The 25,891-nt window shown below is 46.9% G+C and overlaps 1 protein-coding gene across 1 annotated transcript; it reads left to right on the top strand.

Annotated features, from left to right (window-relative positions):
• Positions 1 to 925: 925 nt before the first annotated feature.
• LOC119405765 (uncharacterized) lies at positions 926 to 3,654 on the top strand. Its single transcript, XM_037672600.1, has 2 exons — positions 926 to 1,969; positions 3,147 to 3,654. The coding sequence occupies exons 1-2, from the start codon at positions 1,821 to 1,823 to the stop codon at positions 3,652 to 3,654; spliced, it is 657 nt and encodes a 218-aa protein (XP_037528528.1). The 5' UTR covers positions 926 to 1,820.
• Positions 3,655 to 25,891: the final 22,237 nt, after the last annotated feature.

Genomic DNA, 25,891 nt, shown 5'->3' with positions numbered 1-25,891 from the left:
CATGTTCGAACCGAAGCCTGGAAAGAAAATTTATTGGCGCGCGCCAGCTGTGGGTGAGGAAGTGTTTTTAGGAGCTTGCTCGCCAAGCATCTTATGCTCACGCCTTGTCCGTCGGCGGCGTGTAAACTGGTTCTCACTGGTCCCGCCAAAAGTTGATAGGCGCAGCTGCGCTATCTCCGGTGATTTCAAGAATGCTCACTAGATGGCGCGTCGCCGCTCAAGGAGGCGCACACCATTCTCGGCGTGTGCGCTAGTTAGACAGGTGACCTTGAGGGCCGCACCTCTCGTTTGGCACGCTTCCTTTCTCTTTGCCCAAGCCCACTCAGTGAACACTCATCGTTTCCGCTCCGCTTCATGAACACCCCAGCCAAGGCAGCAGCGCGGCAGGCTCACAACGTAGCTGCAGCTCGGTCTCGCCGCGAAGACCCTGCGGTGAGAGCCCGGGAGGCCGAAGCAAAGTGGGCTCGCCGTCAAGCAAACCCGGAGCTACGGGCCAGTGAAGAAGAGCAGCGGGCGCGCCGTCATGCGGACCCTGCGGGGAAAGGTCGCGAAGCAGAAGCCGCACGGAATCGGCGGCAAGAGAACCCCGAAAAAGTGCGGGCGCGGGATGCCGCGGCTAAGCGTCAAAGCGGTCGCTACCTGAGGTTGGCGGGGCCGACGCGCGCTTCAAGCGCGATTTCTTCGACCACACGTTCGGCCACAGTTGCACCACATTGTCACGTCTATATATGATGGTAGAGGAATGTGTACAGTGGATTCGCAGGTTACCCCGTCATCTCCGAGCATGCTCCTCTAGCATTATTCACTTCGTGGATATGGTGGTGATTTTCTTTAAACACTTCGCTTCTTAAGTACGTTGCGTATTCTTTCGTGGGACATGAATGAACTGCCCCGGTTAAGTAATGCGCGAAATGGTATTGCCTAAAGGGACCATTTGCAGAAAGGAGTTGCGCCGATGACACACGGCACTGGACTACTTCTTTAGGTGGTTCCTCAGAAGAACGCTGCGGAAAAAATGGCGCTGTTTGTGGAAGCAGCAAGATTGCAAATATTAAAAAGAATCTGCGCATGTACATCACATTCAGCGATGCCGGAGCATAAAAAACATTTTTTATTGTCTGATGGCTTATAATGTGAATATGCGTAATTTTCCTTAGCTTTTTTGCGCTTTTAGCAGCAACCTAAATTCGTCTGGCAACTCTGAACAGTCGGTGGTTTGTTGTTCTTGTTTTTTGCCGTGCTTTTTACATGACTGCGTCTAGCTGGGTCAGTGACGGCGTGCCGCGTTTCATCGTGGTCCTGCGATGGATCAGCGGAGAGAAAGAGATAAAGCAATAGTTGAGTTGGGCCTGACACTTGTCGCCCTCGGCGCCATCGAAGATGAGCTAAACGCTGCGAAGGCAAGAGTGATGAGCCTCAAACAAAGACTCGTCATGAACAGCTTCATTTTGAGTGCTTCCGCACAGTCCCCTCGAGCCATCAACCGCGAAAGGTGGGCCTATGTGCGCAACGAACGCTGGTTCGAAGACACATTGCCGTTATTAGGCGACGGCCACTTTAAGCAGTGTTTCCGAGTGAGCCCAGCCACCTTCCGTTTCCTTGTGGACAGCCTACGCCCTTCGCTAGAGAGGGTCACAACTAATATGCGCGAGTGCATTGCGGTTGAAAAGGTGGTGGCCATCGGCTTATTCAAACTGTGCTCCGTGGCAGACGACCGAGTCGTGGCCAGCGTTTTCGGTGTCGGGCGATCGACGGTGAACGGCATTTACAAGGAGTTTTGCGAAGCCATCGTTTCTGTCTAGGAAAGCGACTGGATCAAGATGCCGAGTCCATCTGAGATGGCCGAACACATTCGGGAATTCATGGCCGTCAGTGACATTCCACAAGCTGTAGGAGCCCTCGACGGCTGCCACTTCCCAGTTTCGCCGCCACAAGAACATGCCATTGATTATTACAACTACAAGGGGTGGTAAGTTGATTTGGTCGCTTTGGTAATTAATCTTCGCGCATAAGGCATTGCACCTAAACATCCGAGAAATACGCCGCATGTGAACCTTTCCTTGTGTACGGATTATAATTTAGAAGCTACCTGTATGGCTCGCAAATTGGTCTCCAGCAACGTCAGTTTCTCCCTAGAATGTGCACCCGAGTACGTTTCTTGCAATTACAGAGATCCAATGCAGAAATCCTCGCTACAAGATTTCGAGAAAATAACAAAGCCTACTCAGAAAAAAAGTAATTGTGCACGAAAGTAACTGCCGTCAAATGAGACGTTTGTTGCAAATCACATTTTAGGCCTTGAAGCAGCCGAAAAATTTTCTTATAATTGGAAACGTCAAATAAGAACTGGCAATGGTAGCTTGCAAAAGCCGTAAAATGCTGCGAAGCATTATAGTAACCAAGACGACCATACAATGTGGTCGAGATAGTTTACCCGATGTTAGAGGAAAGCCGCATAGATGACACGTATGTGTGTAGACGACTTCCACCTCTGAATGGTCTAAGATAACATGTCCATTTTTTAGATGCGAAGTATCTTAAGGCGGAGCTCAATCTGGTGGTGGTGGTGTGCGGCGTGACCACCCTTACTGCGCATGCGCATACCCTCTCCACACACCTCCTCTCCACTTTCCCTCTCCAATCACCCTCTCCCCTCCCCTCTCCCATACCCCTCCCCCTTTCCACTCTTCCTCTGAAACGCGGGCTAGACATGCCGAAATTCTCTCCTGCGCAACGCCGCGATGAGCTCGAGCGTATGCGCGTCCCCTCCCCTTCTCTCTCCACTCCTACGCTGCCCCCCTCTCGCCCGCCTGTCGACCGCGTTCCCCACTCGCCCTGTGAGAATTAACGGCCAGGCTAGATAGAAGATACGACGCGCGTAGCGTCCCTCTTCGCGTTCCACGACGCGAGGTCGGTAGCATGCCCAACGAACGCCAACGGAACGCGATCGTGCAAGTGCTCCGGCTTCGCATCGCCTCATGTTCCCCTTTAGGGGGAGGTGGTGTAATGTTTTACCCTTGTGCCTTGGCAATCTGTTCATCATTTGTTCTCACTACATTGATATAGTATTTACGTCAACATCGCTAGCATTTTTTAAACAAAAGAAGTGTTCTTACCGACTTTGACTCTTGTGTTCATTTTTACAGGTACAGCATTATTCTTCTGGCTCTTGTAGACCACAAGTACCGTTTCAGCTTTATAAATGTTGGTGCCCCTGGAAGATGCCACGACTCTCATGTGTATCAAATGTCGAGCCTCTACGGCACGATTGAGGAACCACTTTTCAAGGCTCCGGTTGTTAGAATAGGAGGCGTTGTCGTGCCACCTCTGGTGCTCTGTGAACATGCCTTCCCACTTACACCTAACCTCATCGAGCCATTTGGACACAACACCCCACTTAGTGCAGAGCAGAAAAATTTCAATTACCACATCAGCAGAGTGAGACGTGTAGTGGAAGACGCCTTTGGAAGACTTAAGGCAATATTTCGCTTCAGGTCGAAGAGAATGGAATGCGACATTGCAAATGCTCGCCTCGTGATTCGCGCATGCTGCGTGCTCAACAACATTTGTGAGCATTTCAGTGATGCTGTTCAGCTTCAGCGGCTCAAGGAAGTTCAACAGTCCGACTCCCAACTGCCGCCAACCAGAACGTAGCACAGCGAAACCTAGGAAAAGGGCGAGATTCTCTCACCGATTCGTCTGCGGAATCAGTGGCGCCGCTGGCGCTGCTTTGCTTTCTCGAATATCCCGATCTTTCGAGTGCGTTGGCTGTGTCGGTGGCGTCTTCTGCGGAGAGGGTAAGGCGCGCTCTCGGCGCCTTTTTATACTTGTTTTTTCGATGCGCGCGCTCTGTCGCGCACGAACCGTCGGCACCAGGCTTTCATGCCGTCGTTCTAAATCGGTGATGTGCGTTTAGTTAAGCGCTCGTTCGTGACAAACATCGTGCACAAGTCCACTTTCGTAGAGGCCCGCGCCTTTCCTGCAGCTGCCAGTGCAGAATTAGTTGGCTAACACCTACACGAAGGGGAAATAGCAGCCGCGAACTTCATCCATCTCCTCACACCAAAGCTGTGCAAAGCGCTGTCGTCTGCTCGGCTTCCCGCACGTACTGTCGGCGGCGCCCGCTAGGTGGCTATCAGTGGCGCATCTTTAGGCGGTGCACAAGGCGTATACTCTCTCTCGCAGGCTGGGTGTAGTAGGGTGTAAACTACGAGGTATGAGCAAGTTACATACTTGTCAGCACAATATAGTTTAATTTGTGATATCAATATAATTCGCAAAGTTAAGCTTACTGCATTTCTTCGGTACGTGCTACGTATCAGCGATATGTTATAAGCTAATCAAAATCGTAATATTTACGTCATACGCCTTGCATTATTGTATCAGTAATCGCCGGTCACTGCGGTAGTGAAACAACACGGCAGCACATATGCAGACGCGACCGTCCGATTCGACCAGAACTGTCCGTTCATAATTACCACGGTCCTGACAGCACTAAGTAAACGGTGGAATCGGCTATCGCTTTGCGTCATCTCTTGCTAAGAAAAAGTGTGAGGTATGCTTTGTCCTTATCCCTGAGATCAGCTGCTTGCTCAGCCACGCCTGCTAAGCTTCCTGTCGATAATTTGAGACTTCATCTTGGAAACGGTGCAAAATTGCCACAAATACATCGCTGTCAAAGCGTCAGAATGCGCGTATAACGCAAACCCAAGCATAGGCTTAGAAGGTATAGGCCACACAGCCCACGACTGCGACATTATAATTTCGAGGCGGAATAACCCAGCTTCGAGGGGTGCCTCCATGTTATTGTTTGCCAGCCCTACCTTTGCTGCCCAACGCCAAGAGCGTTGGTTGCTGCTGTGTACTTGCTTTATTTGCCCCACGCGTGAGCGCCGACGCTTTGGGAACGCTGAGCAGACGACGTGGCGCGGGTGAACTCATTGTGAGGAATTTCCTTTATTCTTATTGTCGAAATGGCCCCGTAGCCTCCACAGTGCTGAAAGTAGCTTGTGAGATGAACTACATAGAGACGACACAACGCTTACCATACCTGCCGCATGCGAACCTCAGGGCTAAGTGAGCATAATTTTAACTTGAGTGATCGGGCCGTGTTACTTGAAAGCGCAGAACACACGGTTCGACCACTTCGCCTGTGCATATGATTCATTCATTCCTGTAAGTGCTTGTTTTGGTTGAATATGCCCCTAGTTTTGTAAAGCACTCGCAGCAGACACTTAGCCGTACCCTCCCAGGTATTTTCGTTAACTTGCAGTCGTTCGTTTAAAAGATAAAGAGGAGCGGCAGCATACTTTCATCAGCGCTTTTTATTGTGTAGGTTTACATTAAGGCTACCTAAAGGGACAGCATAACTCTTCGATGTAACCAGATAGAGCACGTGGGCTTTTCATATGACTTGGCCTACGTGTGCACGTTATTCTTTGGCTCCATTGACGGAACCGTGGTAGCAAGGTATCGTAACTGAATGTGCTTTTTTATATTTGGGACGGCGTAGTGCTCTCCAAGAGTAGAGTACGTATTGTACTATAAATCGTGAAGCATTTTAGGGGCGAAGCTCCTTAAGGCGGCACCCGTTCGTCCCTCGTAGTCGTCGTGGTCGTAGTAGTGAGTAACAAGTCTTACGCTTTGACCTCCAAGGTGGTGCCGGTGGGAGATTTCTCCTGTGCGTTGTTGAACAATAAAAAATTCGCAGCGTGCGCGTTAACTAAAAGCCGAATTCTTCTGTCTCTCATTCCCCATTAGCAGCCATTGGCATGTTCCAGTAGGAAACGTTAGTAGAAGTAGAAGTGTAAGTGTTAGCTAAAAGCCGACTTCTTCTGTCTCTCATTCCCATTAGCAGCCATTGTTTACCTCCAAGGTAGTGCCTGGTGAGATTTCTCCTGTGCGTGATTAAACAATAAAAATTTTGTTCAAAACGCCGTTGATTGATGAAATAAACCAACGAAAGACGCCAGATGTTTTGTAAAAGCAGAACGAAAGAACGCCAGATGTTTTTCTTAAAGTGTAGTAGTAGTAGCTGTATGTAGCCACCTCGCCCGATCGTCAACGGGCGAGGTGGACCGGCAACGGCGCGAGGACCCTGCCGTACGAGAGTTAAATCACACTAAAAGACATACTTTGCGGGCGATACACTCTAGTGAGCTTTCAACTTTTCGTCTTAATGTACATGATAAAGAAATTATTTCTACGAAAAACGCAAGGCACACCTTGAGCAATATGTTTGGTTTTGGGACGCTAAATGGAACCATGAGGCGATGCGAAGCCGGAGCACTTGCACGATCGCGTTCCGTTGGCTTTCGTTGGGCATGCTACCGACCTCGCGTCGTGGAACTCGCGTCGTGGAACGCGCGTCCTGTCTTCCCTCTAGCCTTGCCTTTAATTCGCACAGGGCGAGCGGGGAATGCGGTCGCTCTTGGCGCTCTTTCGCCCGGGAGCGGACTTCTTCCTTGCATTTCACCGATCACAAGTGATAATGAAGGGACCACGTAAACCAACAGTACAATAAAAGTTTGATGTTTAATATATACACGATGTTTCACACTCTTTATATTATGTACTGGGCGCATTTCACGGAAGAGTTTCACGGTTTACAGATGATTCCCTCCGTAGCTTCGCCCCACTCATCATCATTCACCCCGTGGATATGCTGTGATTTTTTTCTAAGCTCATTACGGCCTTGATCGGCTAATGTAAATGTGCCATAGTAGTCTTCCACAGCACACGATAGTGCTATATTGAGCTGGAAAGTAGCACTCTAAATCGACTCTACTGTAATGGAAAGTAGCACTCTAAAAAAATCGTCTCTAGTGTAATGCGCCAGCGTTCTTTGACTAATTGTGCGACCCCGCTCTTGCCTGTAACCGTTGACCGAAAAACTGAACACACGTTACGTCATGATCGACGGCGTGTACGTGGTTGTTCGGAAAGCTAGCGTTGGAACGGCGAAGGTTCGCAGGTGATTGACGTAATGGTGTCCAAGTCACCGACAATTCCAAAGGCAGTAGGAGACCGACTATCTGCCGTGAAGTAACGTTCTGGCCTAGGGATGGCTGATTGGCTTTATTAATTGGTTACCGATTAACCGCTAACAAGTTTAGCCATTAATTGTATCAATGCGGCTTTTTTGTTGAATAATCGGTATTTTTCGCATGGATTTCAAGGAGGCTGACACAAAGGTTACACTCACGCACGACCGCACTCACTTGATTGGTGAGAAAGAAGAAAAATAGAAGTGCGTAACGAATCAGGGGTGCTATGAAGGATGGCCCGTGCTTCTCGGGAACACGAGCTTGCTCCCAGCTCGCACTATGGTGGTCATGACAAGAAGACCATGCGGAGCGCACGATAGCAGCGTTGATAAAAACGGCTACTAGAACGAGCATGGCGTCACAGACGCATGTGCGGCAGCTGCGGCGGTTTTAAAGCTAAACCGCGCGTGAACGCGTCAGCACCGCCACTCAGTCAACATTTCAACAGTGCAGCGACGTAAATATGGTTGTCGCGCTATCTCTTTTCCAACTGAACATGGCGCCTGCCACAGGCGGGATCATGGGCGTTTGTCCTCTTTTGGGCCAGTTCCTTTGTTCCACCGGCAGCATGGAAATTTCCAACAAGGGCGCACCGCAGCACTCTTGTGTAGCTCGTTTCGCTTCTCTGGAATATTACAGATAAATGAATGAACAGGTTACTGCTACTTACATTACACGCCTGAAGATTTTTCTGCAGTGACGAATTGATAGAAACAATGTCTCCACGTACTACTATATAGTAACATTTCTCAGCGCAAATGTCACCAGGGGCGCTTGTTTCATGGCTGTGAGTAGTACGTCGTAAACGCGGTGAAATGGAACGCGAGACGTCGTGGCGAAGTGATAATACAAACTTTAGTTCTTCGTACGTGTGTGCATAGTCTGCGGATTAAGCTCATAGAGCAAACGTGGTCGGCGGACCCGATCTTCACCGCGGCGTCTGTCAGTGAAAGTGATTGACGCGCGTACCCGGGTGTAAACTTGTTGATCTTGAAAAGGTCCCTGTTCAACTTGCGAATGTCATAGTGCCGGTGTGATTGTCAGTATTAATGAGCACTAACAGGCAATAATGCCAAGGAAAGTATAGGGGATGTTATTTGTAATCTCTGTGACATAAATGTGAAGAAACTAAAGTGCACGAAAAGATAACTTGCCGCCGGCAGGGACCGAACCTGTGACCTTTGAATAACGCGTCCGATGCTGTACCACTGAGCTACGGCGGCGGTCATCCCCCCGTCCACTTTATAAGGTATGTATGTGCATTCCAACCTATGAGTGTTAGTCAGCGCCGATCGCAACCATGACGGCGGATGTGGAACACTATTTTTCTGCCTTTCGGCGTCACGTAGCACGTGATCTTTTTACGATCTGGCAGCTGACCAGAAATCCCTCGCATACTACCAGAAGGCTGTAAGATAATAGGCCACATTGTGCAGTATTCCCAGCATCTTTCAGCTCACTGGTGGCACTGGCCACGCTGTACAGTCTGTCCCAGTGCCTCCAAGCGCGCTGTAGTACACTGGCACAGAGAAAGAGAGAGAGAGATAATAAAACGAGAGAAAGGCAGGGAGGTTAACCAGAATTGGCACAGGACACGCTGGTTGGCACAGCGTTTGCTGTGCCAACCAGTGCGCTCAAAGGCACTGCTAGGCACTGGAAACGCTGTATTTTCCGATAGGGGTTCCTTTGTGTTTTAGCTGGATATGCCTTGTTTTCAGTAAGCAGAGTGGAGAGTTGTGCGAGTTGGTACTAGTTCATTCTGGTCGACCGGCGCAGTGGGACGAGACACGAAGAGAAACGCGACACGGGCGCTGCAGTGCTGCAGAGTATAGAGGAATGTAGCAGCCGCTGTGTTATACACCTCAACCTCACCACAACAAGCAAGGTAGATCAGAACAGAACCGACTTAAACGACAGTATATTGTATACTCCATTCCACAAGCTGGTTTCAGCACTGTGGAAGCTACAGGGCTCCTTAGCCAATGAGAACAGCCAGCACCCCTCAAAATGTACTCCTCCGCGCTTCGTCGTCTGCACGGCGTCTCCTTAGCATCTGCGTTGACGAGTTGGCCAAGTAGAGTGTGTCTACAGCAGCAACCAACGCTCTTAGCTTTCGACAGCAACGGTATCGTCGGAAAAGAAAGTCAGCTTCACAGCAAGCGCCAAGCAATGAATTGGATATCAACAAATTGGAATGTCACACGAAGAACGCGAAGCAGCTCGAAACTTGCAGTGCCCTGGCACAGCACAAACTACGCACGAAAATAACCCACACACAGGACGAGAGCAAACTAACAACTGTCAGTGCTCGACACTTGCAGTGCTTCGCACGTCCCCAAAAAATTGGGGATGGGCGAGGCATGTAGGGAAGAGTGTTTCAGCTCTACTAACGTGAATCCTATGGAGGGGCGGCGCATGCAGTGTCTTGAATTGTGTGCGCCATTGCTTCTCACAGCAAAATCACGGCCAATGAGGAATGAGAGACAGAAGCAAGATTAGACACAGACACCCGCAGTCCGCCTTTAGTTAACGTGCACGCCGCGAATCTTTATAGTTCAACTACGCACAAGAGAAATCTTCCAGCGGCACTAAACTGCAGGTTCAGATCCAGTGCCTATCTATACGGAGTGGCCGGTGAACGGTTGTGCAGAGCGAGCACCAAGGAGGTTTAAAAAAAATGCCCCCACCTCCCCGAAGGTAATCGTGAGGAAGTGCGAATGCATTTCTTGCGCCGAGAGTACACGGCGTAGTAATTTCAATGGCGTAAAGCTGGACACATCGACGCGCTCAAGTGTCTCCCTTTTGGGCGCCTCTTTCAACGAACGCTTCCTACGTGCGTTCGTAATCACCTCAGGGATGTCGCCACCGCCTTCAATGCAACACATGCGCGTTTAGAGCGCGCTGTTTTCAGGCTGTGCCAAGGCAGCGCAAACGCTAAAAACGCGTTTCAAACGCACTGCATTGAGGCGGTGGCGCAGGGAGGAGAGAGAGCGCAACGGCGAGAGAAGGAGCGGCGAAGCACTGCACCTACCCTTTCCTACACCCTCTCCACACACGCGGGAGCTCCGCTGAGCTCCCGCGATGCGAGCGCCCTCACACGCCAGAGCGCGCTCCTCCTCTCCACTGACTCTCCGCTACTCCGCCCGCACCACCTGCTCCGTTTGCTAGGGGCGAGGATGAGCGCGCGCGCCCGCAGCTGTTGCTATGGGAGAGGGAGTGAGAGCGGAGAGGCGCGCGGATACCGACACCTGACATAGCCCGACTAAGAAATGCATTCGCATTTAAAAATTATGGAGTGGAAGGTCTTGCAACGCCTTGCCAGCAAAAGTGAAGCCAGCTTTTGCCCACTAAAGAGCCCCGAAACATGCTCTTTTCTAGTGGTGCCTACTTAGAGATCAAATGGCTTTGATCTGTTAGTGTAAATACGACGTTAAATATAAAATAAAAAATTGTTGTTGCCGACAAAAGTAACCCGTTGAGAGGAGTATTGGCGATTGATCACCAATATAATTTGCCATGACTTTGAGGCTCATTTTCGAAAACTAGCAACACAATGACACACTTGGAGCAGTATCTGACCCGTAAAAGTTGCCATATTAAACTCGTCTGGCGTGCGAGGAAAACGCTCGCTTTTCTTCGCCAAACGCCGGTGGTTTATCGTGCCCCTACTAAGATGGCGGGCCCAGCCATCTTAGTAGGGCCCAGCGCGTCGTCCCGTGTATTACTTCCTTGTGTACCGTATTATCGCGCCCTTCAGTTTATCATGAACCAACACCAACTCGCCCAACTTTTAGGGGCGAAGCTCCTTACAGCGGCACCCGTTCGTCCCTCGTAGCGTAGTATGTAACCAGTCTTACGCTTTGACCTGCAAGGTGGTGCCGGTGGGAGATTTTTCCTGTGCGTTGTTGAACAATAAAAAATTCGCAGCGTTAGCTAAAAGCCGACTTATTCTGTCTCTCATTCCCATTAGCAGCCATTCTTCACCTCCAAGGTAGTGTCTGGTGAGAATTCTGCTGTGCGTGATTAAACAATAAAGATTTTGTTCAAAAAGCCGTTGATTGATGAAATAAACCAACAAAACACGCCAGATGTTTTGTAAAAGCAAAACGAAAGAACGCCAGATGTTTCTAAAGCAAAACGAAAAGACGCCAGCTGCTTAACGAAAGACGCCAGATGTTTTCTAAGCAATGGTTTTCTAAACAATGAAAATTCACAGCGTACATGTAATATTAAAGTGCGCTGCAAGTCGTCATAACTCATCGAACCTTTAGTATAAACGCGCCCGATATCACGTCGGTGATGATGTACTGGGCAGAATTCACGGAAGATTCACGGTTTACCGATGAACCTCCGCAGCTTCGCCCACTCATCATCATTCACTCCGTGGATATGCTGTGATTTTTTTTACCTTACTGGGCCCAGCCGTCATCTTTTGGTGGGCACGGCTTCACTCTTGCGCAATAATCGCCACTCCAGCAATTTTTTTAACCTCCTTGGCGAGCACTCGTTTTTTTCAATCAAGCAATTTTCTAACAGACGCTGCCTGCGCCGGCGTTGTCTCTCGCGGGCTAGGGCGCGTTCTCGTTCCTTGCGGGCTGGTTGTTTAGCGTTCATCGCAGAAAGAGCGTTTCGATAGTCAACGCTTGTCGTTCGCTCTCTGTCGGCACACGGCGAGCGCTGAGGCGCTCAAGGAAATGGACCATCAGCACCGCAGACGACGATGGCCGCCGCGACAGCAGACGACGATATACGCCGACAAGCCGATTTCATAAGGTGCTATGCCGCTGATAACGCACAAGTACGCACAAAATGAGCACGTACTGACAACTTGCACAGTTACTTCGTGTTCGAGGAGCGTGCTGAAAGTGTAGATTATGCAAAACCAACTAGACCCTACTTTGGCTCTTGGAACTAGCAGCTCACTCCTTTCGCAAACGCTGCCCCTGCATCGAGCAAAGTGACTTTCGTGCGGCCTATATGTTGTGAAAGCAAAAGACGTACAACCGCCACACGCCACCCCTCCTCACGAGATAAGCGCGCTAGCATCGGCGACCATGCCCTGTAGCGCAAAGTCGGAAGCTCGCACGTTTACTAGAAACGCTCGACGTGCGCATCGCAACTCCTACGAAACACGAGCGGAGTGACTACATTTGATGATGAAGATAATATGTGTGGCCAATTACCCTCTGTGCCGGGTGCACTCTCTATTGGTGTCCTAGGTTAATCAAAATAATTAATAAGTATACACATTGTTAGGGGTCACGTAACTGGAAATTCGCTTAAAATTCGGCTGGTGTTGCACCTGTGTTACAGAAAACGCTGAAAGACAGGCATTGTTTTCCATTAAACAGCGAAGCTATTTTTAGTTTCATGTCCGAGGTCGTGGTAGCTGTGATCACGTGGCCTTGCAGCGTGGCGAAAGTGAGTCTCGGTAGGACAGTGAGGGCTGCGCGTGCTGCGAGAGGCAAGGGCGAGGGTGGAGGATGTCGAGGGGTGAACCTTCAAGATACGCGCCAAGATGCGGTGACGGTGAGGCGCAGTGAAGTGCAAAATTGCCTCTCAGTGGCAGTGTTCAGGGGTTCGCGCTTTCAAGATGGCGAACATTTCTCATTCTGCCGATGATGAAGCCGCCCGACGTGTGTGTCACCGAGAGCTGACGCGAGAACAGGATGTCGTGGCCGAGCCAACCGCGATATTCGCGCAAGAGAGGCCGAAGCTAAGCGCCAACGAAACGAAGAGTTGAAAACAAAGAAGTACGATATAGCTTTAGGAAGGACGGGCATAAGCTTCGATGTTTCGGCAGTGTTCGCGAAGTGTAGGTGGCCTAATTCTAAAAAGAAAAATTACACCATCTCCCGCTAAAGGGGACCATGAGGCGACGCGAAGCCGGAGCACTTGCACGATCGCGTTCCGTTGGCGTTCATTGGGCATGCTACCGACGTCGCTTCGTGGAACGCGAAGAGGGACGCTACGCGCGTCTATCTTCCATCTAGCCTGGCCGTTAATTCTCACAGGGCGAGCGGGGAACGCGGTCGACAAGCGGGCGGGAGGAAGGCAGCGTAGGAGAGGAGAGAGAAGGGGAGGGGACGCGCATGCGCTCGAGCTCATCGCGGCGTTGCGCAGGAGAGAATTTCGGCATGTCTAGCCCGCGTTTCAGAGGAAGAGTGGAAAGGGGTATGGGAGAGGGGAAGTGGAGAGGAGTATGGGAGAGGGGGATGGGAGAGGGGAAGTGGAGAGGAGATACAATGACGGCCATATCATGTGACAGACATCTGCTAAGTGCAGTGTGTATTGTGAAGCACATGCGTTTTATTGTATTGATGAATGGATAAATGTTTATTCCAGCAAAATACAGGAAATGGGCCTCAAGTGAAAAGCGACAATGGTAGCTTGAGAAGTGCACAAGGCCCAGTAGAGCAAAAAGAGAGACAGAGCAGCAGAAACGTGTGCACGTTCAAAGGCAAGACATATACGCATACAAAAAGAAACAGGAAAAACAAAGCAGAAGAAACGTGCACATTCAAAGGCAAAACACCTACGCCATCTGCAAAGTGACAAAATCAAAAAGGGTGAACATTTATGCTAGTGAAAACAATCAAAATCCGAAAACAGTGAAAACAGAAAAGAAGGAACGGCCATTCAACGGGATGGAAGGAATGCAACTTCATTGGTCACGTATCAACAGTGGAATTTGCCAAGGTTACACGTGCATATTCTTAGCCATTATGAGATGTGCAAGGCTAATTTAATCGCATTGATATAAGTCAGCTGTTGAGTCTGTTGAACCAGATTGTTGAATCATCTTGTTTATTCCATCTCGTTAATTTGCTGTTTTGCATTATGTTGCCATAGTTTTCAAGGTCGATACATAGTATCATGACTGTTGACACAATTTGACAAGGTGAAAGCGCTGTTATTGTGCCCAAGCCTTAGTTTATCCTCACTAGAAGTGCGCTGTTTATTTTTGCCATGGTTCAGTGCCGAGTTGCCCAATCTTCACTCCTAAACAGAGTAGGTGCGGTTAATCAACACCTTGCTAACATTCACAACCCTTTTAAAGTTTACTTATAGTGATAACTTTACTGACATCAAAAACTACCCACATAATGGTAAACATGGCAAGAGTACACTTCTGGTGGTGTTTTGCATTTTTTTACATCCCTTTGTTTTTCGCCCTGTGCACACGAAGTGAAATGCTCACAAGGAAGTACTTAGCAGCATCTAAATTTTGTATTTATTTCGTGTTTTGACAAAATGTCTGCAATAAGGATAGGCAAGTGCGAATCTTCGGTAAGACATTCATTTTTATGTATACAGAAATCTTAGTGGACTTCTTTGTGTAATTTTCAGGAATACACTTCTGGCAAAGCAGCAAGTGTTGCTTGCCCACCAGTCTGTGTTCAAGTCAAGTGTATTGTGGCCATGAGTGTCGGCAGGATTTTGTCTTGGGGTGCAAGGCGGCGTAACGTGTCGGCCTGGTGAGCAGGAGAGCATTGGTGTAGCTTGGGTGGGGTCAAGTGCTGGTGTGTCTTGATGGCGGCAGGTGCCCTTTGTGCAAACCACCCCTGCCGACACCCATGATTGTGGAAACACCCTGATGTGCCTCACTTTACACTATGTCGAACAGCTCGTACATCTTACCACATTTAGGCCAACACTGGTATTGATGCAGAGTTTTATGCGCAATACTGCGTGCAACCTTTCTGATATCGTGCGCATTTGAAAATTTCGCATTGTTTAAAAAGACGCTGAGTGGACCCAGTGTTATTCAGCAAACATAAGTCTTAATAGGGGCAGTTGGGCGAGTTGGTGTATATTCATAGTTAAAGAGGGGGGTGCAAAAAATCACAGCACAGAGAAATGAAGGGGACAGGATGACGCGCTACTAGCAACTGAAGTTTAATCGAAACCACAGAAAGATGTAAACACATAGTACGAAAAAATTACAAAACTAAACAATCACACATCCAGAGAGGAATGAAGGGGGCAGACAGGACAGTACGCTACTAGTAACTGAAGTGTAATCAAAACCACAGAAAGATATAAATACGCATGACTAAAAAAGCCAAGCACATGTTCAACTTCAGTTGTTAGTAGTGTGTCGTTCCGTCCCCTTTGTTGCTATGTGTTCTGATTTCGTTTTCACGTTTTCCTTACCTATGAACTGAACTCCTGACTGTTTCACAGTCTCTATATATGAGTGGTCAATTTTTATTCATCCTCATGGCATATCAAGTCCTAGGATCCAGTGTGCAAAGCGACCAGTCACTATTTACAGGAATTTTTGTATTTAGTGCCTGTGATTGCCTAATTGCAAGTTGATGTTGCAGCCATGGTGCTTGGATTCTTTTCAGTGTGGTAATTACGCGTAAGCCATCAAGTGAGGAATTAAGGATGAACTTTTGAGTTACAGATGGCACTAGCTGGCATAAAAACATAGAAGCATGGCTGTACTTGTTATGCATATTAGAAGTATTGGTACATTGGAGTCATGTGATTATGCCGACAAGTTCCCAAGCACACTTCCAGAAATTTACGATGGCTTCCAGGTATCTGTGAGTAAATATGTACAGCAACATATGAAGGCAACCTTGTAATTTTGTGGGCATTGCTGAATGCTTTTATGCACCTTGGTAAGTGGACCTACAGTCAACACCACAGGTCTATTTTGAGCTTTTTTGTAGGAAACTCAACTCCAAAATCATGTGCGACATGTTTTGATGCCATAGGGCAAACTAATGCAATAAAAAACTGTACAACTGCCTGTCTACACGGTTTCATATTTCCCAAAAGTGATGCTAGCCTTATTGTACTATTTAGTTGCCTTCGTGTGTAGGCTGACACCAAGTTCCTTGGGTAGCTTATTTTTTTGGATTATACTTACATACTGGCACGGTGAAGTGCACACGTTAGTGCGCATCATGATGAGATTTTACACCCTGCTTTCGTATTGCTTTACTGCTGTGAATTATGTATAGTGCTTAGGCTGTACTGAATATGTTGTTCCACGTGTTCAGTTTTGGGAGTAGGTTCTGTGCACGACGATGGAAATATATACCTATATCCTTACATTGACACGAGAAATGCTGCTGTTTTGATTCCAATAAAATGTTGCAACCACTGGTTCTTGTATCAATTGAAGTATGACTACTTGTCGTGCATGCAAATTGAAGAAATGAATCTGTGCTTGCAAAACAAATTGCTGAAACACTGCCTGCTCAATGTAACTGCTTGTGTTTTATTACCAAACACATTGAACAGATGATTCACAGATTATGACACGTTGTAGAAGATAGGCAACAGAAAGACAGAAAGTCATCACTGTGTTCTAATGTAGATTGGCTGATCTTTTATCAATAGTAGCATAATTGAAGGTTGCTGTTGTATAAATAAAGTTTAACGTAGTGTGCAGGTGGGCGAGGGAGTGCACATATGATAGTTTTTCCAGTTTTCTGCATATTTGCTACAGTCCTCGTGTTTCTGTGTTACGATTGTGAAATTCTGAATTGCAAACAAGCCAACCTCTCTGCTGCTGTGGTGGTCATTCAACAGAACCATATTTTCTCAAGAACAGCTGTTCCATTGAGGAAGAGGGTAATGCTTTATTTTAATGGGTACTGCATCATCTTTCTGAGGGGAGGGCCAAGTACACATGGACGTTCACAAGAGAGAAGTGCAAGTACATTAAGTTTTTTGTTTTGTGGGAGACCTGTCACTGGTAAACTGGGGAGGTTGACCTTGACCTTGGGGCACACGTTAGGCATTCGCTTTAACGCGGTGGCGTGATGCTTACCAATAAAAGCTAATTAGTAAGGAATGTAGGTAGTATCCGAGTATGAAAGCAAACAAATACTGAATATGTGTTATAGAGAATCACTGAATGCCGTGCTAAAGCGTGCATTGCGAATAAGCGCTAATTGCGGAAATAGATAAGCGTTCAGCTGCTTAGAAGGCGCTGCTCGCGGCTGTACGCGCGCATTCACCGCACTTTATGTAGGCGCGTTATAATGTCCTTGTAACTCTGGAATTTTCTGCGTGTGTAATTTTCATATGCGAACGCAGGCGGTCCGCGCTAAAGAGTGCATTGCGAATAAGCGCCAATTGCGGAAACAGATTTTTGTTCAGCTGCTCAGAGCGCGCTGCTGCCCCTGCGTACAGCTCGCCCCAGTACGCGCGCATTAAATGCACTTGATGTAGGCGCGTTACAATGTTCTTCTAAGTCGGGCCTCTGCGTGCGTAACTTTCATATGAGAACGCAGGCGGTCTTAGAACCGCTCATAACACGCTGCCGCATCTGGACGCGCGCAGTTCGCGGCTGCAGACATAACGAAAATTGCTCCACAGCATAGGCTCATGGAATGCATATATGTTCGCTCATCTGAAGATACCTTTGTCACGCTGGTATTCACGAATTTAGCGCGAGCGAAGAGGGCACACGTTTATAATTTTTCTATCGGCACGACACGGTGAACCGGAGAATTCGGAGCCGAGGGTGTTTACGTCGATTGGCTCGGCCTGCATGACGCCCCACAAATTATGTATTGACCTTCCGCAAGAGCAAACACACGCCGATGGTACAAGAACAGAAGTTCGAAGTTGTGCCGACGGGTTACCAGCCGCTTTGTACATACATTGGTACATATATAAGCCCACTAAAAAACTAGCTTGCAAGTGGTGGCGCTGTGGTGTAATGGTTATAGTGCTCGCTTTGAGTGCGTGTGGGCGCGAGTTCGATTCCTGTGTCGTGCGTACTTGTATGCAAATGTCATGATTGTGCATAAATACTTTGATGTCCATTTTCTATTATGTCCTAGTGATGAATAGTAGCGGAAATTGGCCGGTAAACGTAATATACTGCCTAAAATATACCTTTTTTTTTTCATTTCGCGACCGCTCTAAGGCCTCGTTAAAGGAGGCTTTAACAGCTCTCAAAAGAAGCAGAAAAACTCTCAATGCGCTCTGTTCAAGCCCCCAAAATGGCTTACATAAAAAAAACACCAACTTTACCTCCAAAAGGAGGCTTTAAAAGCTCTCAAAAGAAGCAGAAAAACTTCCAATGCGCTCCGTTCAAGCCCTCAAAATGAGTTCAATAAAAACACAAATTTACCTCCTTAGTTCCGTCTAGTCACTCCCTTAAAGGATGTAAATAAAACCTCCTTTTGAACCTTCTTTTGAAGGGGGTTTTGCGTAGTACCTTTTAGATGCACGTTATGCGTCGAGCCCGAAACTCCCTAAAAGGCTCAAACCCGTTTGCAGTGCAGTCACAATCACAATCACAATACGTACGTCATATGCCCTAAATTGTTGTATCCGTAATTGCCGCTCACTGCGGTAGTGAAGAAACATGGCAGCGCATATGCTGACGCCACGGCCCGCTTCGACCAGATCTCGCCCTTGGTACTTGCCATTGTCCTGGCAGCAATAGGTGAACGGTGAAATCGGCTATCGCTTTGTGTCATCTCTTGCTGAGAACAAAGTGTGATGTATGTTTTGTCCTTATCACTGTTATCAGCCGCTAGTTCAGCCACGCCTGCTAAGCGTTCTCCCTGAGAATTTGCGACCTAATGTTGGAAACAATGCAAAATTGTCAAGAATAGATCGCTGTCGAAGCGTCAGGACGCAAACATAACGCAAACACGAGCATCGGTTTAGACTTTATTGGCCACACCGCCGACGCCGGCGACTTTATAAATTCGAGGCGGAATGAACCAGCTTCGAAGGGTGCATCCATGTTGTTTTTTGCCGGCCCTGCCGTTGTTGCAAAACGCTAAGAGCGTTAGTTGCTTCGGTGTGGTCGCTTTACTCGCCCCACGCGTGAGCACCGACGCTATGAGAATGCCGAGCAGACGACGTGACAAATCGTGAGGAATATTCTTTATTCGTTTTGGCGAAGTGGCCTACACTGTGCTGAAACAAGCTTGTAAGATGGCGCAATACTGTGAGAATATTGTGAGCATATTTGTAACTTGATCTGGCCGTGTTATTGGAAGCACGAAACATACGGTTCGGCCACCACGCCTGTACACATGATAAATGTTTTCCATTCATTCATTCATTCATTCATGTGCTTCTTGTGGCTTAACATTCCTCTTTGCCTGATAGAGAGCTCGTAGGAGACGCTTAACCTTACCCTCCCAGGTATTTCGTTATCTTGCAGTCATTCGTTTAAAGTATAAAGAGGAGCAGTAACATTCTTTCATCATCGCTTTTTATTCTGTAGTTTTTCATTAAAGCTACTTAAAGAGATAGCATAACTCCTCAGTATAACCAGATAGAGCACGCAGGCTTTTCACGATGACCTAGCCTAGGCATGCACATTAGCCTGTGGCTCCATTCACCGTCGGCAATCCGTGGTGGCTTCTCAGAACTGATTGTGCTCTTATATATTCGGGACGGCTTAGTGCTCTCCCATAGTAGGGTACATATTGTGCTATAAAATCGTCAAACATTTTTCCAAACTAATGACGGCCTTCGGTGACTGATGTAACTGTGCATAGTCGTCTTCCACAGCATACAATAGTACTATAGTGAGCTAGAAAGTAGCACTAAAAACGTCTCTACTGTAAGGCGCCATTGTTATTTGACTCACTGTGCGACCCTGCTGTAGCCTGAGAGCGTTGTCAGAAAAACGGAACATACGTTACGTCATTGACCGAAGGCGTGTACGTTGTTGTTCGGAAAGCAAGCGTTGCGACTACGAACATTAGCACACAATCGACTACGCGACGTCTAAGTACCTGAAAACGCCAACGGCAGTAGGAGACCCACGATCTGCGGTGAAGTAAGGTTTTGGCCTAAGGATGGCTGATTGGCTTTTAATCGATTACTGACTAACCGCTAACCGGTTTAGTCAATAATCACTATCAGTGCGACTTTTTTTAGTCGAATAATTGGAATTTTTGGCACGGATTTGAAGAATGCTGAGACGAAGGTTACATGCAACACGACGCCACTTACTAAGTTGGTAACAAACAAGAAAAATAGGAGTGCGCCACTGATAAGTTGAAAAATAGTATTAATCATTTTCCATTTACTAGGTATCAAAAGTACTCATGATTTCTGACGGCATTATTACCATTTGGTATGAAACTAACAACACGGAGAATCAGACTGACTATGGCGTTAACTTCATGTGATAAAGAATAGTCAAGTTTATGATGCCGTTCAAGACTCTACTGTCGAACAAGCAGTTCGACACTGGAGTGCCGCTCTCGCTCGCCAACCACGCACTCGCCGCCGCGTAACAGTTGAAGCTCTTCCTCGGCAATCTACTAAGACTTCAGAATTCATACTTGAATGATGCGTATGTTCGTAAATCGTAAAGTTGGAAAGGTTCTACCGATTAAGTTGATTAGAGAAAAGGCGGACTTCGGTAACGAATACTCGCATTTCGGGACACTTTCTGTCGATTATTCTATTAAAACTGCATCGACATTACCATCCTCACAAAAGTTATTGACATGTTTTTAACACGAAAGCGCTTTATGCCGGGTTCCAGCAAGACTTTCATGACGTATTTCTGTCACGGAAGTACGTCAGCAAAATGAACGCCATCAGATATCAAAGTAAAAAAAAATCTAAAAGAAAAAGTTCCGCTGCGGGACTCGAACCCATGACCTCTCGGTCCGCTCGCGGGCGTTTCGCCAACTAAGCTATCGCCAAACCCTTACGGAGGCTACATGAACGCGCCTTTCATCTTTCAAACTTTCCTCTCATAGTGCTCTTGGATGGATGAATGGATGGATGGATGGATGGATGCTATGAGCGTCCCATTTATAACGGGGCGGTCACATCTGTGCCAGCAGGCTCGGAAAAGCAAACAAAACAACAATGCGCCGTTGCAACGACCGTCCGATTCGGCGCGTTTCCAATACAAGTTTAATTTCTTCAACGCTTTAACACACCGTGAGGTGGCAGCTTTAGCGCAAGCCTCGCTCATAGCATCCATCCATATCGACAAATAGCTCTCTGACGCTCGTCTGGCTATCGCACCGTGTTCCCCGCTTGCCCTGTGAAAAGTAACGGCCAGGCTAGAGGAAAGACAAGACGCGCTTTGCCTTTCTCTTCGCATTTCGCGAGGCTTTGAAGGAGTGCATATCGAGCATTAGTGTTTATTATGCGCTTGTTCATGCCACCTTGGCGCGGGATTCACCATATGAGGTGCCCACCTATATGTTAAGAACTTCAGCTACCGCCACAGTTAAATCATGACCATGGGTGTTTGTCGTCGGTACGAAGATGTGCCACTAGGCGTCAACGTGAGTGCGATGCGTCCACATCAAGCGCTGCTATATCTGCCAAACAACAGTATACATTGTACAAGCTCTCATATACCAATGCACTATAAACAATAAACTACTTCTGTGACAACACGTTTCACTTTTGTGTTATACTGATGCCTATGATGGAGCGATCAAACATCTTTTTTGTACAAAAAGCTCTCAGCAGCTGTCATCGCGGGAAAACAATGCTTTGGTAATGTCGTGAAAGCTGTTTAAATGGGGAAGATTTTGTTTCCAGCAAGATCCTAGAAGATAGAGAAAAAAATGGAAATTGGGCAGATACCACACATTGTGGGAATCGGTTTCATGGCGAAGCAGTCAGTGAGTAGTTCTATCCTGCATTTTTTGGCTTTGAGCCAAGCGTAACGAAGTGGATCGACGTGTTTTTGTAAGTGTAGTAGTTGTGTGCGCATCGTGGGCTTACCAAGTACATACAGAACACTGGCGTTATGAAGTTAAATTATGGTCTGACGTAACGTCAGCACTCACTTCAGACCACATTTGCCAGTATTATCGAAACGAAGTGCACTTTACGATGCGATGATGTGAATATCATGCGTACCTTTCGTTAGCATATTTCTCCGGGGTCTTGTAACATTTGAATATAGCTAGCTGAATCGGAGGAATACAAACGTAATGCCTATTAGACTGTTATAAATGCGGAGCCAGCTCTGGAATCACTATTGACGTTAAAACGACATGACGCCTGTATCACATGAGTGCATATGTAGAGTTCATTGCTTTGTTATAAAGTTAGATAGCCAGCACTACAACAACAATTGACGTTGCAACTACATGACACCTGTATAGGGAGTTTTTCTTTCAAAGCACTTACTAGAGCTCGCCTGGCTATGTGGTAGACTGCCTGACTGCCACGCAGAATGCTTGGATTCAATTCCGTCTGCGATCCCAATTTTTATTCTTTGCATTCGTCGGGCCAGCGCAGGCGATGTCTGTTTTTCTTAACGCCCTCGCATTTAAATTAACAACGTCTGTCCTCGCCGTTCCTAAGTATATATTAAACTGTAAATCACCTGTGGGCGCATACCACTTTACCGCGGCCCGTAGTATACGGGTAGGAGCCTCACTTGTCTGGAGGAAAGGGTTTGACGACGTACGCGACAGGATTTTCGCGCTCCTCGTGTCATGACCATACATTCCTTTCGTCAAACACTTTTGCCCAGCCATGCCAATTTTGGTCTACACCAGGTTAAGGAAGCGCTCACGAGAGCACCGATAAGTGGGCGGCAAGATAGGTAGATAGATAGATAACTAGATAGAGAAGCTCAAAGTGGCTTGGGTTCATTGAGAAATGCTTCGCATTTAAAAAGCAAATGACCCTCTCGCAAACAAGAGAGGATTGCGAATGCGATTTCGCAAACGTCTTTGACGTACTTGCACAATGTTGATTCTTCTTTTACCACCTGGCTTAACGTTTTCATGAAGCGCTGCAGTGGAACTCTGGCGAAAAAGTGCTCAAATATTTGAAAATGTTATGTCTGATACTGACGATGATTATTAATATTTTACGTCCCAGAACCAGGACATGATTGGGCAAGAAACCATAGTGGAAGGGGCCAGGGATTTCGGCCACCTGATGTTCCTTATCCTCGAAATTATCCTCCTGGAAACATAATAAAACTGCCTGACCAACCAATAAATGTGTGAACTGCTTAGCTTGGAAGCAACATTGGTGACAGAGACAGAGTCTATGTTCCCAAAACTGAACAAAGCCGGCAAGGTGCCTCAGCTGGTGGGTAGAAGTTTACATTGTCACAAATTTTCGAAGTAATGGTATCGAGGTGCTTGCACGACGCTTGTATCAATTATTTAGATAAACAAACTAGACAATATAATACAGATGCTACATATTTGAGGCATATAGAATAAGAACAGCAGACATCACTTCTACTCTTTAACGGAAGTCTTTCATTTAAGAATAGTGTTCCCTGCTTTACTTACAAGAGGAGCTCAGTGATGGCATCCATTTACACCAATGGTTCCGTTACGGCCAGTAGCTCAACCGCCGCAGTAATATGACCGGCTTTAGTTTGGCAGGTCTGTGTAAAAAAATAACCACCATAACCAGTAGACCATCGTGGTGGGTAAGAGAAGATTAATCACATGAACTCTTTCTATCACATACAAAGAGTTACATGAATGTGTTAAGCAGACGAAAGGGCGGAGAAGGATAAGTAGTGAAAACGTTAACAGTTCAATGGCGAATCCAGGTGAAAGAGTTCATTAGCAAACGCAGTATAATATAAAGTTCTGGCCACGGAAAGCATCAGTTCATGCCTGTCCCCTCTAAGATGGCTTAATTCCTTGTTCGGTCGGAAGCATTGCCGCGACAGTTTTCATTCAGTGCCCGAAGTACAAATCCAAACACGGTTGCCGGGCTTGTATTTTGTGTTACGCGGAAAATATAAAGAAATATTTGTCGCGCCGGGTGTTGATTATTCGCTTCATTCTTAATACGTTAATGGGCAGACTTCTTCGAAGCGCTACAAAGAGGCAGCGATGTTGAGATTGTATTCGTCAATAACGTTCAGTTGCATCGCATCAGACGCCGTTGTTTGCGTTCCGCCATAAATAAGCTTGAAGTGGGTCACCTGCGTTGATCATACACGTTGTGAGGTGAGGTTACTTACGGAAGGGTCGAATCATTGGCGTTTGACGACTACAAAAGCTCCGAACACGTCAGTGAGCCTACTATTTGGACATTGTAAGGCCGCTTGTCTACGTGCGGCTGGTTGTTGCCTGAAATGATTTATCGTATTGTATTACATTACATAGTCAGCAAGGTCCGCCATGAAATCGATGAGTGTTATTTAAAATCGCGAGCCAGCGATGGACGAACAAACAGGATTACCGTGTGGTTCTGCTTCCTCGGATATTCTTTTATGTTGTTTTTGTCCCCTGCCACGGTGGTCTAGTGGATACGTTGCTCTGCAGTTAACTGTAAGGTCACAGGATCGAAGACCGGTCATTGCGGTCACATTGCAATGATGGCAGCATGCGAGAGCCCCGTGTACTTCAATTGAGGCGCAGGTTAAAGAACACCAGATGGTCAAAATTTCCGGAGCCTTCCACCATGGCGTCCCCGATAATCATGTCGTAGTTTGTTATATATCGATAATCATATCGTAGTCTCTAATATTTGTCCGAAGTGAGAAGCTACATTTTTCAAAAATAAAATATACCTTACTGACAACAGAAGTGAATCTAAAGCGCCCTCTTCGAATCGACATCCAACACAATTCGTATTTAAATGACCATGTTTGACCAGTGACCATGTGTTGTTTAGTAAGTGTAACTTATCACCCCGTGTTAAAGCGACAGATCGCAGTGTTGTCCTCGCTGGCTAATCTTAGAGCATGTAACTGGATATTGCACGCACAGGTGTCACTTCCCACAGAGGTGTCTGAGCATGTTATGCAGGTCGTCAGTGGACAGCTGCACGTGCTGAAATTCACGCTAGTAGGGTTCGCATTTCTCGATGAGTCAGCCTAATAGTTGCTAGTAAACCATTTAAATAATCACACGGGAATCCTATTGAGCAGTCTAGATGTTACACGACAAACCTGGTGTCCACGCATGTTGCACTTACCGCAAGGACGGGTTCCCATGAAAGCCAAACACACGCAAGCACAGAGACAGTGAAGGTTGCTAGTAAGTGCTATGTTGAGCATAGTTTAATACGAACACCTCAATGTTAAGTTTACGACTAAACGTCGCTAAAATAACTTCGTTTTGTAGATATGTTGCTTGTGATGTTAGAAACTGCACCTTTTAAAGCTGCACGAAGAAGCTGCAGTTTTTAAAAGCACGTGAACATATGGAATATATAATGACTGAGTTAGCTTTAACATTATGGTAAACGTAGAGGTAAACTGTACTGGCGACGAAAGGAAATTTAGTGAGCCATAGTCATTTTTACCTAGTTAGGCCTTATAGAAATTATGCGCGTTTTTTAATAAGCTTAACGGTTAGATTTTATTAATCCTTCGGGATATGGGTTCTCCACTGCTACATTTACGTGAGAGTGAAGAACGGAAGTCGGCACAATGATATGAAGCAAAACTTGCACGTTCACTGTATCCTGGCACGCCTAGCATATCAAGCACATTTCATAACCTACAAAAAAACCAACATAAATTATCGTGAAAAGTGTCATGAAACGACAAATTCTGAAAAATAACGTCTACAGTCGATATTCTAATTGTTAGTATAGTAGGAAAAAATCTAAGTGATAAAACATAAAACCTACAGGGCGTATTGCATGTGATGAACTTATAGGATGAAGCGCTGTCAAAATTGTTGAGAACTAGATGAGGCGATTGCATTAGAAATATTTCCAGCTCAAAATGAAGTAGCTGCGGCAAGACAACCCCTATTATAAATAGGTGGGATATACCTTCATCAAAAGGAAAGCCTTAGGTGCCCCATCAAACGCTAAAATATACCGTCGGAGTCGGCGCCTCGCATCGGCGACGTCAAAACGACTGATGACAGAAGTCATCATCGCGTGATGGCGTCACCATCTGACGTCCTCACACGAAT

This window comes from Rhipicephalus sanguineus, chromosome 9 (assembly GCF_013339695.2).
Source record: "Rhipicephalus sanguineus isolate Rsan-2018 chromosome 9, BIME_Rsan_1.4, whole genome shotgun sequence".
Classification (NCBI taxonomy): domain Eukaryota; kingdom Metazoa; phylum Arthropoda; class Arachnida; order Ixodida; family Ixodidae; genus Rhipicephalus; species Rhipicephalus sanguineus.
The sequence above is the reverse complement of the archived record's forward strand: the minus strand, read 5'-3'. Positions and strand labels throughout refer to the sequence as shown.

What these genes read in the sequence shown, in the direction of transcription:
- LOC119405765 (XM_037672600.1), top strand. Translation starts at nt 1,821, where the DNA reads ATGCCGAGTCCATCTGAGATGGCCGAACACATTCGGGAATTCATGGCC. An exon ending in TATTACAACTACAAGGGGTG is followed by an intron (nt 1,970 to 3,146) that starts GTAAGTTGATTT and finishes TCATTTTTACAG; the next exon opens with GTACAGCATTATTCTTCTGG.